General features: G+C 38.9%; 1 protein-coding gene across 1 annotated transcript; it reads right to left on the reverse strand.

The window, feature by feature from the left end:
- Positions 1 to 448: 448 nt before the first annotated feature.
- Positions 449 to 6,628, reverse strand: slc10a2 (solute carrier family 10 member 2). Its single transcript, XM_071484478.1, has 6 exons — positions 5,274 to 6,628; positions 4,596 to 4,714; positions 4,148 to 4,236; positions 3,850 to 4,025; positions 3,558 to 3,715; positions 449 to 1,800 (listed from the first exon to the last, which is right to left on the reverse strand). Exons 1-6 carry the CDS (start codon positions 5,663 to 5,665, stop codon positions 1,607 to 1,609), a joined length of 1,128 nt encoding a protein of 375 aa, XP_071340579.1. The 5' UTR covers positions 5,666 to 6,628; the 3' UTR covers positions 449 to 1,606.
- Positions 6,629 to 14,567: the final 7,939 nt, after the last annotated feature.

The raw sequence follows: 14,567 nt of genomic DNA on the forward strand, positions 1-14,567 counted from the left end.
GAGGGGCAAGTGTGTGAGAGGAAGGGTGTTGGTGGGGCACACTGAAGTGAATCTTGGCTCAGCACTCTGAAGTCTGTTATTTTAGGGACATGCAGGCACAGCTGAACATGTTTGTTATCACATGGCAGCACTTACATTGTGTATGTAGCTCTGTGACTTTTGCTGTCACGGTTTGGATATTGAATGCCTAGAACTGTACTATAGTAAATGTGATTATTTTGCAATGGGTAAGCAGTATGTCGACCTTGTACTGCGGACTACGTGGTCTGTAAATGTTAACATTTTACCACATTACCTCGGAAGGCAAGAATCTACATGTGCCAGATTTTTTCATGAGGGCACACAGATCATCATCATTTGAATATATAAAACATTCTCATATATTTTAAAATTATTATATTCTCTTAATTATAACTTTTACATCAAATAAAGGCATAAAAAATAAAGATGTAATTTACATGTATATATGTAATATGTTTATTGAGGGGATACAAGCACTCACATTTGTATCAAAACATTAATTATTACATAAACATGGTCGACAAGTGTTTTGATAAAAATACATTATTTCAGCCAGCACATTTCTAAAATAGGAACATACAGAGGTTTTGCAAAATATTTCACATCCATCAAAAGACAAGAAAAGCTTTGAATAGAAAGAAAGTAAAAATCATTTATTATGAAATGAGGCCTTAGTAGCACACTGAATATGAATTATAAATATACCCAGTTATATAGGCAATATCCTTCAGTTTGGACAGATATGTAAAACCACTGATGTGCAGTATTTCACAATGCATCGAACACCTGTCATCTTTTCTGTCAACCTGACTTCTATCTGTTCATTAGTATGAGGTATAGAGGGAATAAATGGAAGGGACTGAAAGAGCTCAACACTCAAGTTTTTATCAAGTCCCAAATGCCGGCACAGGTCTGTAATGATTTCATCTGCTACTTGAGACATGAGGATGAGGATAAAAAATACATAACTTTTCCACATAAAAACATTACACTCTATAAAGTAGGTTTGACAACTAAATGCTCATGAAACAATGACTGTCAGAAAAGCACAAAATTGTCCTTGTGTGACACAACTCTGCATGCTTTCACCTTAATTATGAATGTCACGTGCTATATTTGTATTTGGCTATATATTAAGTAAATATATGTATATAGACATTCAGTTAATCCACATAAACAACATTAAACATTCAGTTTGAGTTACTGTTAAGGTACAATAATGTGGGAACAACAGGCTTCCTGACAGACCGTGCAGCACAAAGTTGTCTTAAATAATTATATATGAATAAATTACTTAATAAATTAAGAGAAAGAAGGGTCTCCTATCTTAAACAGTATAATTCAACATAATGCAGTGTGATAGTCATCGCCCCTTCTTGAAGTTAATTGTTGGTCGTACTAGGGAAGACGTGTGGCCAACCCTGTTCTTGTGAAACAGCTCACAGTTGAGAACAGGACCTGCAGTGCACACCTGCAGCCGGCAGAGGGCAGTGTGTGCTCACTGTTGATCTGGCCCGCTGTGTTCAGTAGTGCTGCGCCCTTGATGTTCACACCAAGAGTTCAAAGTCTTTGCAGGGTCACAAAGTCACAGCTGGGTGTTCTTGTCAGTGTCCCTCCCCTTCTCTCCGCTGTTGCCATTCTCATCCGGCTCAAAGGCACGGTTCTCCACAGCGAGGTGCTTCTCTTTTGCTGTTTCAGCACCACCGGCTTCCAGCGATGGAGCCTCACTATCTTCATCGGCTGAACCACGTCTGCATCTCTTTTTATATGTCTGGTAGGCTGGAGAGGAAAAAGCTTGGATTTAGAAACAAATCTTGTTCTTGTTCTGCCAGTTTGGATTTGGACTTGTTTGAACTTGTTTTGGTATTGGCCAATATATTTCCCCACACGTGGGCATTCTTCATTTATGTTCTGTTCAGCACTGTATGTAACTAAAGTATGCAAATTTTGCTGCGGTGTGCTCTAGCAGTACTACACCTGTCCTCAGGACAGGGTTGCAAGCAAAGCTAGCAGCTATGACTAGTGGGTAACAACAGCATTACACAAAGTATAAATTATAGCCTCTTATCACAGCTTGTTATCGCTCACATTACTGTCATTAACCTTGGTCACTGTCCTTGAACTCACTGCAGCCAAGCAGCATCCTTCCTTTTCTGCTGCTCCTATCATTTTTGTCATACAGTTACATGAACATTCATTCAAAGAATCAATATGAACCACAGCCTCTCTCTCTCTCATATTGGCTGGACACTGGAGCATTACAGGTTTGTGTGTCAAAGGTCGATCACATTCAGAGGGGAACAATCTGCAGCCATGGGCTAAATCATCTCACCTCTTTTGTTTCACCCTGTGCAGTGACTCACACCTGTTTTCACTATTATTAAATGTGCAGAGGCTCTGCAGCAGCAACACGTGCTGAGTCTTGGATCATAATGGAAAAAGAACCACAGAACTGGAATACACTTGAGTTCTGTCACTTGTAAAAGTTGCATCATGAATTTACTTTATTGCCTCAATCGGATGACTTAACACAGGAGGAAATCTGATAATGCTGGGAAGCAGCTGGTCTCAGTGAGAAGACAAGGAAGCACTCAGCAGGATGTGTGTTGCTTGGAAAAATCTTTAAAGGTGGCAGGACTGAGAAGTGAGCCAGGGCCACAAACAGCATCAGAAAAAACAAAAAACTCAGTGTAAAATCAGTATCACAGAGGAACATGTCTGACACATTAACAATAGCGACAGGTGGGAGCTGCTCCCCTTGAGTCAACTCCCCTAGAGGTGACTACTGCAATGGTTTTACAAATAAGACCATTCGGAGGCTGCAACTTATTCAGAATGCTGCTGCTTGCTTCTAACTAAAACTAAGAAACAGAGCACATTACTCCAGAGTTTTACTTAGTGTCTACAAGTCACTGAATGGTCTGGGCCCTAAATATATTTCTGGAATGTTTGATCTATATAAAACTAATAGGTGTATTTGATCTGCAGGAGCTCCTAGTGGACATCAAATCTGGCCAAACTGTAACTGGCTTTAAAAAGAAGCTAAAAACTATTGCATTCTCCACTGCCTTCTTAAATCATTTAAAGGTCTCATATTGTATAAAAGTAGATGTCCATGTCTTTTTTGATTATAAAGCAGGTCTAGGTTCTATATTAATACTGTGAAAGTATCAAAGCCTCAGTCCACAGAGAAATGCACACAGCCTGTATTCAGAAACTGAGCCTTAAAACCAGCTGTCAGGACTTCTGGAACTTTGTGATGTCACAACAAAGCAGTCACCACTCTCAGCCATGACACACCATCCAACCTTGCAGGATTTGGTTTCTCTGAGTGTCTACCTGAAATCTGCTATATTTTTATTTAATCACTCAGAAAACAGTCAGCCAATCAGAAGACTGAATGACCTTAATGTATGATAATGTGCTACAAAAATAAATTTGCCTTGTCTTGCCGGCTACCATTTTAAAACTGCAACAGATTTAGACAAAACTGTTCCCATGAACTGCCTGTGTGTGTCTGCCAGTTAAACTCTTACCTCCTACAGATATGACTGCCACCACCAGCTGGAAAATGCTGTAGATGAGGGGGAATGCAAACATGACCTCCAGCTCAGCAGGGCTGAAGGACAGCTGGACAATGGTGCTGCACAACTGGGAGTTCTGGAAACCTGTCTCCAGTGCAATGGTACGACATCTGAAAAAAGGAAGTCAGTTAAGTATGTTAGTATTTGTGTCTCATAATGAAGTAATGATTTCATGATTCATAAAATCTTTTGGCGGTATAAAACAATCAACTGATTAAAATATCAGCCTCTCAAGTCACCCTACCTGTCCCAGGGTTGACCCACAAAGCGGGCCAGGAGGAACCCCAGACCAAAACCAATAAAGGGGTAGATACTGCCGATAATCCACAGGGAGGGAGCAATGTTCCAGGAAGACTGGTAGAGAATTCCTCCAACCACAGCTATAATGATAATGAGAGCAAAACCTGCAAGGGACCCCACCTGTGCACAGCAGAAACATCATCAAAACCCAGTCCATATCAAAAAGTAAATGTCACAACAAACGTCTTCAACATATTCTTATCAGATTCACAGTTTTAACAGTGTTTGAGGAGGATTCCTACCTTGAGGATCTTTTTGGCCAAATGTGGCCACCTGCGTTTGACATACATTCCCACGGCGATTGGGATAAGAAGGGCCGCGAGAGTGATACCTGAGGATACACACGTTTCTTATCATCATCCATCTTTATGGTTATATGATCATAATATACTTATAGTTTTAAAATAAAACCTACAAAGCGATTATAAAACACAATAAAACAACAAACCAGTAAAATAAACCATTCAACTTTAAAGGGCCCATGTTTTCCCCTTTCCTGTGTTTTATCTGAAGTGTTGATCTCCATCAGAAGATATATTTGTGGTTTTAAGAACCAAAAACCATCTCAGTGTAGTTTTAAAAAAACATTTACTATAAAATTTACCATAATACCATACTTCTTGCCACATTATATGGATGTCCTATAAGATCTTAGGAAGTGTAGTAATCAGTCATGATTTGTCTACCTACCAATACTGTCATATGGGATCTGGATAGTGTCGGCAGAAGTCCAGACAGAGGTGTAAATGAGCAGACAGAGAGGCATCATCCCCAAGGCCAGGATAGAGGAGCAAGCTGTCATACTGATACTGAGGAGGAAACAACATGGACAGAGTGTTGGTTGAACAAGCCTTTTTTATTTTTGCAAAGAGCAAGTACATGGTACAGTACCTTAGGGGGGTCATATGGATCCTGACAATGACTCCTCACTTCTATCCCATGTTGGCCTCATTCGCAGATGGGCACACACATATCTACCATTTAACAAATATTTCATCTGGGTTGCCCAAATGGGACCTAAATGTTATCACAGCAGTTACATGTTTTTTCTTCTTCTAATTATCAGATGTATAAATTATTTTTTATAGTGCATACAATTAAAAAATATATATATCAATGAGCAGACTGAAATTTGTCATTAAAATGAAAACTCACACTGATTGTCTGCTTTATGCTGGTATATAGTGAGAGAAATACCACCCAGCTCTCTGTGGTTATGTACTTTATAACTGTGACTATAACTTGTGCTGAAACACAGACATGTTCCTTTTAAATTCAGATCATGAATTAGTTTCTGTCATGCCAGACATTTAGTCCATTAACAAGAAAAACCATCCAATATGACAGGTGGACAGGTTGGCTTCTTACCTGAGGTCCATGTCTCCATCCAGCCAGTAGCAGATGATGTTTGAGCCGGAGCCTCCGGGACAGCAGCCCATAATGATGATGACGATGGCCTGCACAGGCAGCACACCGAAGGCCAGTGACAAGGCGAAGGCTGTGAAAGGCATGATGCCGAACTGGCAGAGGAAGCCGATGACGATGCCCCAGGGTCTCCTGATGTGGCCCAACAGCTTTTGGGCGTCCACAGTGCAGCCCATGGAGAACATGACCATAGCGAGCATTATGGTGAGCACTGTGCTCAACACCAGGCTCAGGATTGCATTGAAGTCACTGGGAGGTACAATGCAGTTTGGGCCGGAACAGACTGTGGCAAAGGAGTCGCAGGCAGGCATAGCTGTTGCCTTGAGGATGGACATCGTGGACGATGTGATGGGAGAAGAAGCAGAAAATCAGCGGCTCCAAATTGGACAGAAGACTGGGAGAGAGGCTGTAAAGATTCCAGGAGACCTCTCCAGTTTGTCCCCCTCCAGTATCCAAGAAGATCACCACAGTGAGAAGTGTCCAGCTCACTCCTCTTTATGCCCCACTCAAATAAAATTGGGAGGGAAATCAGGTGAAAAAAGATCAAAAATTAACCAATATTTAATGTTTTATGGGGTCAGTGTTCAGAAGCACATGCATATAAAAAGAGAATCATTCTGAAATGTAAAATGTGATTGCACCATTGCTCCATCTTTTATTGCCCTTTGGCCTCTTAAAACTTTTATTGGACAGCTATACTATGCATCATCATCATCATCATCATCCTACAATGTCAGTAGGGAGGGAAGATGCATGCATTTCTCAGACAGGGAAATGCCTTGCAAGGTATTCTTCACACAGTGCTTGTAAAAGTTAAATACAGAACACAAAATAAATGATAACATGGTTATAGGAAAAAGCATGCAAACTCCTAAGGAACTGAATATCCATCAGAGTACAGAAAGGTCCATCAGGGCAAAGCTTTAAATATGTAAAAACAGCATTTAGTATCAGAGGATTGGACTGAGGTTACAGGGTTCAATAACTCAGACAGGAAGACACTACTACATGCAGCAACTATTGCCCAGGTGAAGCATCAGTTCCTGCTTTACTGTTTCTTTTTTCTTTTTTATTAAATAAATGTAAAAATAAAAGTTTTTTTTGTTGACAGTTGATTAAAAAAATTACCCGTCTTACTGAAAAACAGCGCTAATGTCCTGGAATTGGCGATTTCACTGTTCAATTCAATACAGAATTCATAGTGAAATCAGTTGTTATCTTCATCAGTTTTGTCAAGAAAACAGGGCAAAATTACAGTAGCCTGTCCGCACAGCCTCACAGCTGTAACCTCTGTTCTAAGTGCTTCTGCTAAATATTGACTTGAAGTGGGTGAACAGTTATATAATCAATAATTTTGTGCTTTCTATTTGCAGAGGTTGTTATTGTGAGTTACATTGTAACATGTAAGGCGTTTTGGTTTTCAACTGTCAAAAATCTTAATTACATTCTCCTTAATTCAATGTTGTAGCCAAAAACAAAATAATAATAATAATAAAAGTTAGATACAAATCATCATTATTCAGGTGCATGATAATGTTCTGCAGCTGACGCAGGTATTAAAGTTTGATGCACAAGAGGTACAACCTACAAAATTATCCCAATTATTCCCAGACAGAAATGTAATACATGACATACCCCTATATCAAGAATGATGTTGCTGTATACATGAACTGTAATGGTAAATATTAATATCACACATATACATCCTCCAGATATATGAAGATATAAGTTCATAAAATATCAATAGTGAAATTTGCTTATGTCCATATATGACAAATTGTATTAAAAAAATGTTCTTACCTTGTCAGGGTTCTACTGGAGGCTTTACAACACATGGAGAACTAGTCTGCTTTTGTGTGTGCCTCCATCTGGAAGGAGTAATGCTTAACTTTTAAGTTAAAGGACAACCAGCCGACACCAACTTAAGAATGTTTTATATTTTATTTAGGAATAAAAGCTGCTCATGTCACTGTATGTAGCTGCATATACTCTATGAAATGATAGTGTGAACAATCAGGCCAGTGAATAGTTATTAGGACGCTCCACATCCATTAGCGGCTACATTTTGAGACTTAAACAAAGCAATTAAATGAAGGGGACATAATAAAAGCAGCAAGCAGCAATGTACAATAATCTGTACAATTCAATGCAATCAAACATTATAACCTACAATAAGCACAATTTTAATAACTCATAAAATGTTTTGCTGGGACTGTGCATTTGGTTCAATTTTTAAACCCGTGTGTGCCACTGTTCGATGGGATTTAACTTGTCACTAATTAGACCAAGGTAAACTATGGTCTTTTCCCCATAAAGACAGCGCTGGTCAGCTGTAAGAAGTGTCAACATGAATGATGAAGCCTTTTGACCAGAAAAACACACAGTTATGATCCATGTGCCACAGCAACACTGCAAATGGGAAAAAGAATGGAAACTAAATTTGGAGAGATTTTTTCACAGCTGACAGTTTGACTTGTTAAAGGTCCCATATTTTATACTTTTTCAGAAGTTCCAGAAGTCCTGACGGCTCGTTTTAAGGCTCAGTTTCTGAATATAGGCTGTTTGTGGCTTCATATAGGAAAGATACATGAGAGCGCTTGGATGCTACCAAGGTTAGAAATATTCAGGGTTTAAAAAGATAAACGCTTCATGCTGATTGAGATGACACATTACTCAATTCTAAAATATTAAATTCAAAGGTGCTTTATTGACATGACAATTTGAGGAAAAAAAAAAAACTATATAGGCAAAGCATCAAAATACAATTTCCAAAAATACTAAATGCAAAATGCAACAAACAACACCAAGATCAATATACATGTACACATTAATCATATATTTACAGTGTATTATTTGTGTGTGTGTGTGTGTCTAGGTCACTCACTGTCCCTCAGGTTGTTGCATGTTGATACATATTGGGCAGCAATATCCTGAGAGTATTTTTAATTTGACATTATTTAGTTCACTGGAGTACAGAACTGAACTGGTGAAAGTCAACGTTTATTATTTCATTGAATGATTTACATTTTAGGAGGAAGTGCATCCTTGGGTCAACCTCCCCTGTCCAACAGTGACCACATTCCCTGTTTTCTTTGGGATGCCTTGACTTTTGGTGTTGTCCTTGTTCGATGTCAGTTTGTGGTCACTGAGTCTGGTCTGGGCCAGGATCTGCCTCTGCTTTCCCTCTCTGACAGTTCAGAGACAACAGATGATAACAGATACATAACACACGTGTGTTAGTGACTTGTTCTTATCATTTTGCACACAAGTCAAATCAGACACCCACTTCATAAAACTGTAAAATGCAAGGGCTTACCTATATAATTCCCTCAAAGGGTCATAGGGTCAGTCTCCATCGTGTTACTTCATTGATACAGTGATAGTGACTTAAAAGACCCTTACGTGAATGAAAATCTGTGTTTACATTTTAAGTGCAGCAACAGTTTGAGTTTATTTTGTCAATTAAAGTTATAATGTAACTTTTCCACAGTAAAATGATTGAAAATGAGTAGATCTAAGTTTGGAGTTATCCCAAATAATCAATTCCAAAAACCCAGAGAAATGTGTGATTTTAATCATGGTAATTTTTCATTTGGCCGCCTGTCAGTGACATCATATCCTCTATGTGCATGCGTCGATGTTGTGGTTGCCTGCAAGAAGCACAAAACTGAGATTTTTAGGACAAACTTTTTACACTTTGGTTATATATATACTATATATTTTAACTGGATAAAGGATTTTTGTTGTCCGACGTCTGGATTTTAGTGAGAAGAGAAAAAAGCCAAGCAAGCATCAGACAGCTCAGCCACTCCGAGACCTCTTGTGTGAACTGTGTTGACGAAACACGGACTTTGAAATTGCTCTGGAATCCAAACCAGGAGATGATCCTACACTACTTCTTGACATCACCAGTGATGTCTTTTGTTACTGTTTTGAATGCGTGACCCCCGGGGCAGAACTTACATACTGTGTGTTTAAAAACTTACTGAAGGTGCTCACTGCAGCAAGTTGTTGATATCATCTCCTTATGTCGTGGAGAGAGATTATCATGGAATACAGTCTCCTACAGTCAATTCCCAGTCTCTTCATTTCATGACATGTATTTGTCACCTCCTTTTCGAAACTACTCCCGTACTTTTTAATGTTTTGCATGATATTTACAATTCTGTGACTTAATAAAAACCTTTTCCTTAAAGTTCTGAAATTTTTTTTTTTGTTGAAAATAAAAATGGTTTTCATCAAGGAAACCCTGGACAAAGCAACATAGATGTCTTCAGCTGTCTTCATAGCTCACTCACTGGAGAAGCATCTCATAATACCACCAAAATAAAGTTGCATTAATATATAAGATGTCATCAAATCAAATCAAATCAAGTTTTATTTATATAGCTCCAATTCACAACACAAGTTATCTCAAGGTACTTTCCAGTTGGAGGAGGTCAAGACCTTCTCTTTAAAGTACAGGAGAGAAAGAGACCCAACAAACCTCAGGCAGAACTGAGCTCAGGGTGGGCGGCTAAAAGGTCATGCGTGACACGCAGTGATTCTCACTTCTGTTGACTCATAATCTCACTCCTTATGCGTAGATCAGGACTGTGGTATGAGGAAGGAGATCATGAAATCCTTTGGTGGATGTTAAGAGGAAGTCTTATCAGCCTTTATCTGTCCCAGCAGCTTTTATCTTCCCGTCTCCATCTGAATTGTCCTTCATTCAGGCTGCAGTAAATTTTAAGTATCTTTCTGCAGCTCGTGCAAGTAAGTGTGTGAAGGCTTTCTGTCATGTCATGGCCATTATCTTATCTGATCTGATTCCAGATTAAAATCTAATCTGATAGGCCTACATTTCACAGTGTTCCCACTCTACTGTAAAATGAAAAAACAATGATAAAACACCTGAGATTCTGTTTCTTTTATGTAACAAGAGGAGTAAAAGAAAAACACAGTGCAAGAGGATATGAAGTAATTTTCAGAATGTGACCTTGACCTTTGTTGACTAGCTTCTAATAAAAAAGTTTATGAGTGCATGCCTGCTGATTTGCTCTGTGATTTCAACCTTCATCCATTGTTCTTTGCAGATGAAATGTTTCCCATCGTATTCTCCTAAATGCGATATTATCAATCTTGATTTTTTTTTTTTTTTTTTTGGCTAAACTACATGTAGCGATCCCAGATTTGAACTGTGTTTCTCAACAGAATTCTGTAAAAAATGTGTCTACATATCAGTTATTGTACAACTTTTACTGTCAATTTTTAAATTCTGGTTACCACATGTAACCATCCCATGCCAAATAATGTTATTACTGTCAAGAACTGGATTGTCATGTCAACTGGGGAGAATGGGAACAGTTCCAATTACTGCATTTCTCTAAGTTACTCAGAGACTATTGGGATTGGACCCACCAAACTTTTATATATTAAACTTAAATCTGTCTGCTAATTACCCATACCATTTAAGGAGGATTACATATGAAATATAATTGACAATATTTATTTGAGTGGAAGAATTCAGATGTTGCAACTGAGGCCAACTCTGAGGACGGTTGCAACAAATGACCCTACCCCATAAAGCAATAAAGGAAAATTTAGCTCCTCCTGCTTTCAGTTCACTCCTGAATGTTGGACTGTCATTAAAACAAAAAATGATCTGAGAACATATTATTCTGCCTCAGTATTGTTATGGGGCCAGATATGGGCCACCAACATTTTTGAAATTTCCAAGTGGGCTATGAGCTGGAAAAGGTTGGAACAAAATAAATATCCAGTGAGCAGCAGCTCTGTGGACAGAAACACCTCGACAGTGAGAGAGGTCACAAGAGAACAGACAGACTGAATTTTTAGAGCGAGCCAAGTTAGATACAAGGAAGTGAAAATGCAAATTAAAGAGGAGACACAGAGTTTAACATAAAACAAAACAGACGACTTTACTGACCTTTCATTCAAAAGTAATCTGACAATTCATACACAAAACAACTGTGTTTGTGTGCTCTTTCCTTTAGCATTGTTTTATATTATATCCTCATCATTTGTCGTGAGTCATTCTGTCAACTGTTACCAGGCTATTGTAATTTACTAATCACAGTTTGATGCCTGTCTGGAGCCTGATGAAGACGTCTCTGGTCCTGACAGTTCAAGTTCAGAGTCAAACAGAACTTTACAGTTGGAGTTACTGTCCTGAAGTTTACTGATGAGCTCCTGTTTGGTTCCAAAATCAGTGACATGAAGAACTGAGGCTGTTTGAGAACAATGGGAGGAACTACCCAGTGTTAGTGTGGTGTTCCTAATAAAGTGCTCGTTGAGTGTTTAGTATTGTAACAAAGCCTTGTGAAGGCATGGTCAGAACACATGAAAAGATAATGAGTAGGCCAATTATTAGAACAACAAATGAATAATGCCAATATGCATTCACCCAAAATGTACAATTTTTTAACAAGAAAATGTGTAATGTTCAGGTTCAGGTTCAGGTTTACTTTATTTGTGCCTGTAAGTAAACTTGATGTGCAGTTAAAAAGTGTGCAAGGCATCCATGACACACAGTTTGGGCCAGCACAGAAAGCACAGTACAGCCTGTTAAAACAGTTAAAGCAGTTAAAGTGCTCCTGTGCTGATCTAGATGCTAAAATTTTTATATGAATTAAATGTGCAAATTGTACAGTTGCAGCTTGTTCATCAGTACGATTGCAGCTGGAACAAAGCTGTTTTTATAACACCTCGGGACTAGGAATCTTTGTCCTGAAGGGAGAAGCTGAAACTCTTTGTGCAGAGGGTGCAGGCTGTCATTTAAAATGGAATCAGCTATCCGCTGTACATGTCTTGTGTGCAGGAATGCCAGGTTCACTGGGACTCCCCAGTCAGCTGGCTGGACCATTTCACAACTTGATTAAGCGAGTTCCTGTTCTTTACAGAAAGGCATCCAAACCATGACATCGAGGGAAAAGATAAAACTGATTCAATAAAAGCGCAATACAATAAGGTAATTATGGTTTTATCTACATGGAAGAAGAACAGTTTCCTCAGACAGTGAAGTTGCTGGTTCCTCTAGAACACCAAACACATAGATGCCACACTCTCACTGCCAGTCGCTGCTTCTGCATGTGTCTACTGTGGGTTTTGGTTGGATGTATAGGTAAGTAGTATTTTTAAGTAGTGAATATTTAACTTTGGAATCAAATTCGTCATCTCAATTACAATTATAGATAGATAGACAGATAGATAGAAAGATAAACTAATGTATTCAGTTAAGATTTTAGTCCATGTCGTTATCCACTGCCTTTGTCTGAGGTGTTGATGGCGGTGGGAACAAAGAATTTCCTGAACCTCTCAGTCCTGCAGTGCAGAGAGATGAGACATTGGCTCCTGCTGTAGCTGCTTCTCTGGCCAAAGATGTTATTAAATGATTATTGTGTGATTATTGTGTGATGGCAGGTTTTCCTTCCCACTTTTGAGTGTGGCTGGTCAGATGACATGCTATACCAACGACTTTTGTTTCCAACATACCCTCTGTGGCCTTAAAGTGATAGTTGGGGTTATTTGAAGTGAGGGTTGTGTGAGGTAGTCATGCATAGTCAGTGTGTTGTGTGCAGTAGATTCAGAAGCAGCACACCAGCTGAGCGATGTGCTGCTGTGAGAGACCTTTAGAGGCGTTTCAATGTTGCTGACACTGGAAATCTGGGCTGTCCGACTATTTTTTGTAAAATTATGACAGTGACAAACACACTCACCTAAAAGGTTCTGTAAACCATCGTCACTGCCTCTACATGTTGCAGTAGACCAGCAGCATCTAAGACCAAAATAAATGCTTTGTTAGCCATGTCTGTTGTGCTCTGGTCTCATCTCGTTCTTTGTTGGAGCCATTTTAGATGAAGAACTGGTTTCATGTGGACGGTGCCTGTGTGTTTAAACATGGGGAAGGCCAATGGTTTAACAGGAGGGACTCAAACGTACAAACATTACGCTCAGGACACCATTACTCCACTGTATCATTTCATAGAAAACAGCTGTTTACACCTTTATTATTGTTTACAGAACCTCTAAGGAGCAACTGACCAGGTTTACACTGATGAGAAAGTTCTTAACAGAATTTCAACTTTTCTCTCAAGTTCTCGATTTTATTCTTCACAAATCTTCTATCTACCTCTTTTCGTAAACATCCAAGTATAACACTCTGAATACCTACACGACGAGACGCAACACCCCAAACTTTGCTTTCTTTTCTTTGTTTGTGCAATTCATCACGTCTCACTTGTCTATATGACTACAGGCTCTCACCCTGCCTCTGAGTGTGGCCATTTGAAACTGGAGTGAAGACCTTTGCCTTTAGACGTGGTTTATTTGAGGTATACAGAGTGCTTAAAGGTTCATTGTCTGTAGTCACATGTCCAGCGCCAACTACTCTACCAATAAACATAATACGCAACATGAGTCAGTCACACCCAAGTTTTTGATAAGTTTAATTATGATACAAAAACTGCTACTGCTTTGCTTCTTGCACATTAACATTCAGCTTGTAAGTAGTCAGGTACCTCTCTAACTGGGGTTAACGCCAGTAGACCATGTAGATGTGGTTCAACAACAGTACTCTGGCTTCTCCCTCTGCAGAATCCGACAGGACAACAGAGCCGATGTGAGCAGTGCCTCTAATGTTAAAGTAAACTTATACAGACAACCACAAAGGTTAAAGAGTGACACCACCCCCAACCTATGGTGTAACACATTGCTCCAGGTCCATCTTTTATTCATCGTCCTTTGCCCTCTAGACTAGACTATAGCATCACCAGGGGTACAAAGTCCACAGTTCCATTACCTGAGTCAAAGTAGAGATCCTACCGGTCAAATGAGTCCAAACAAGTGAAAGTTGTTCAGTCAAATATTTACTTGAGTTAAAGTACTGGAGTACTTGCTTTTAAAAATACTCAAGTATTCAAAAGTAGATTTTTTATGTGAACACATTGTTGTATTGTAAATAAAAAGCTTGTAGAATATGACTTATATTTTATGTGTTTTATCAATAAAAGCATTGTCAACTACAACAAGCTGTCTATTTAAAAGTTCATTTTTTTGTTTGTTTACATTAAATTTGTTTACAAGAAAGAGAGACCAAAGGAATCTTTCTTTATTTCTAAGATTTCAAACGTGGACTTCAGATAAGGCCGTGTTGCTAAGAATCTTCTGCCTCAGGGTTCCCACTCTTTTCCAGAGATAATTTTCCAGGACTTTTTCAATACGTTTTCAGCTATGATT

This window comes from Trachinotus anak, unplaced genomic scaffold (genome assembly GCF_046630095.1).
Source record: "Trachinotus anak isolate AG129_WGS33_773 ecotype Australia unplaced genomic scaffold, CSIRO_AGI_Tana_v1 ptg000001l, whole genome shotgun sequence".
NCBI lineage: Eukaryota > Metazoa > Chordata > Actinopteri > Carangiformes > Carangidae > Trachinotus > Trachinotus anak.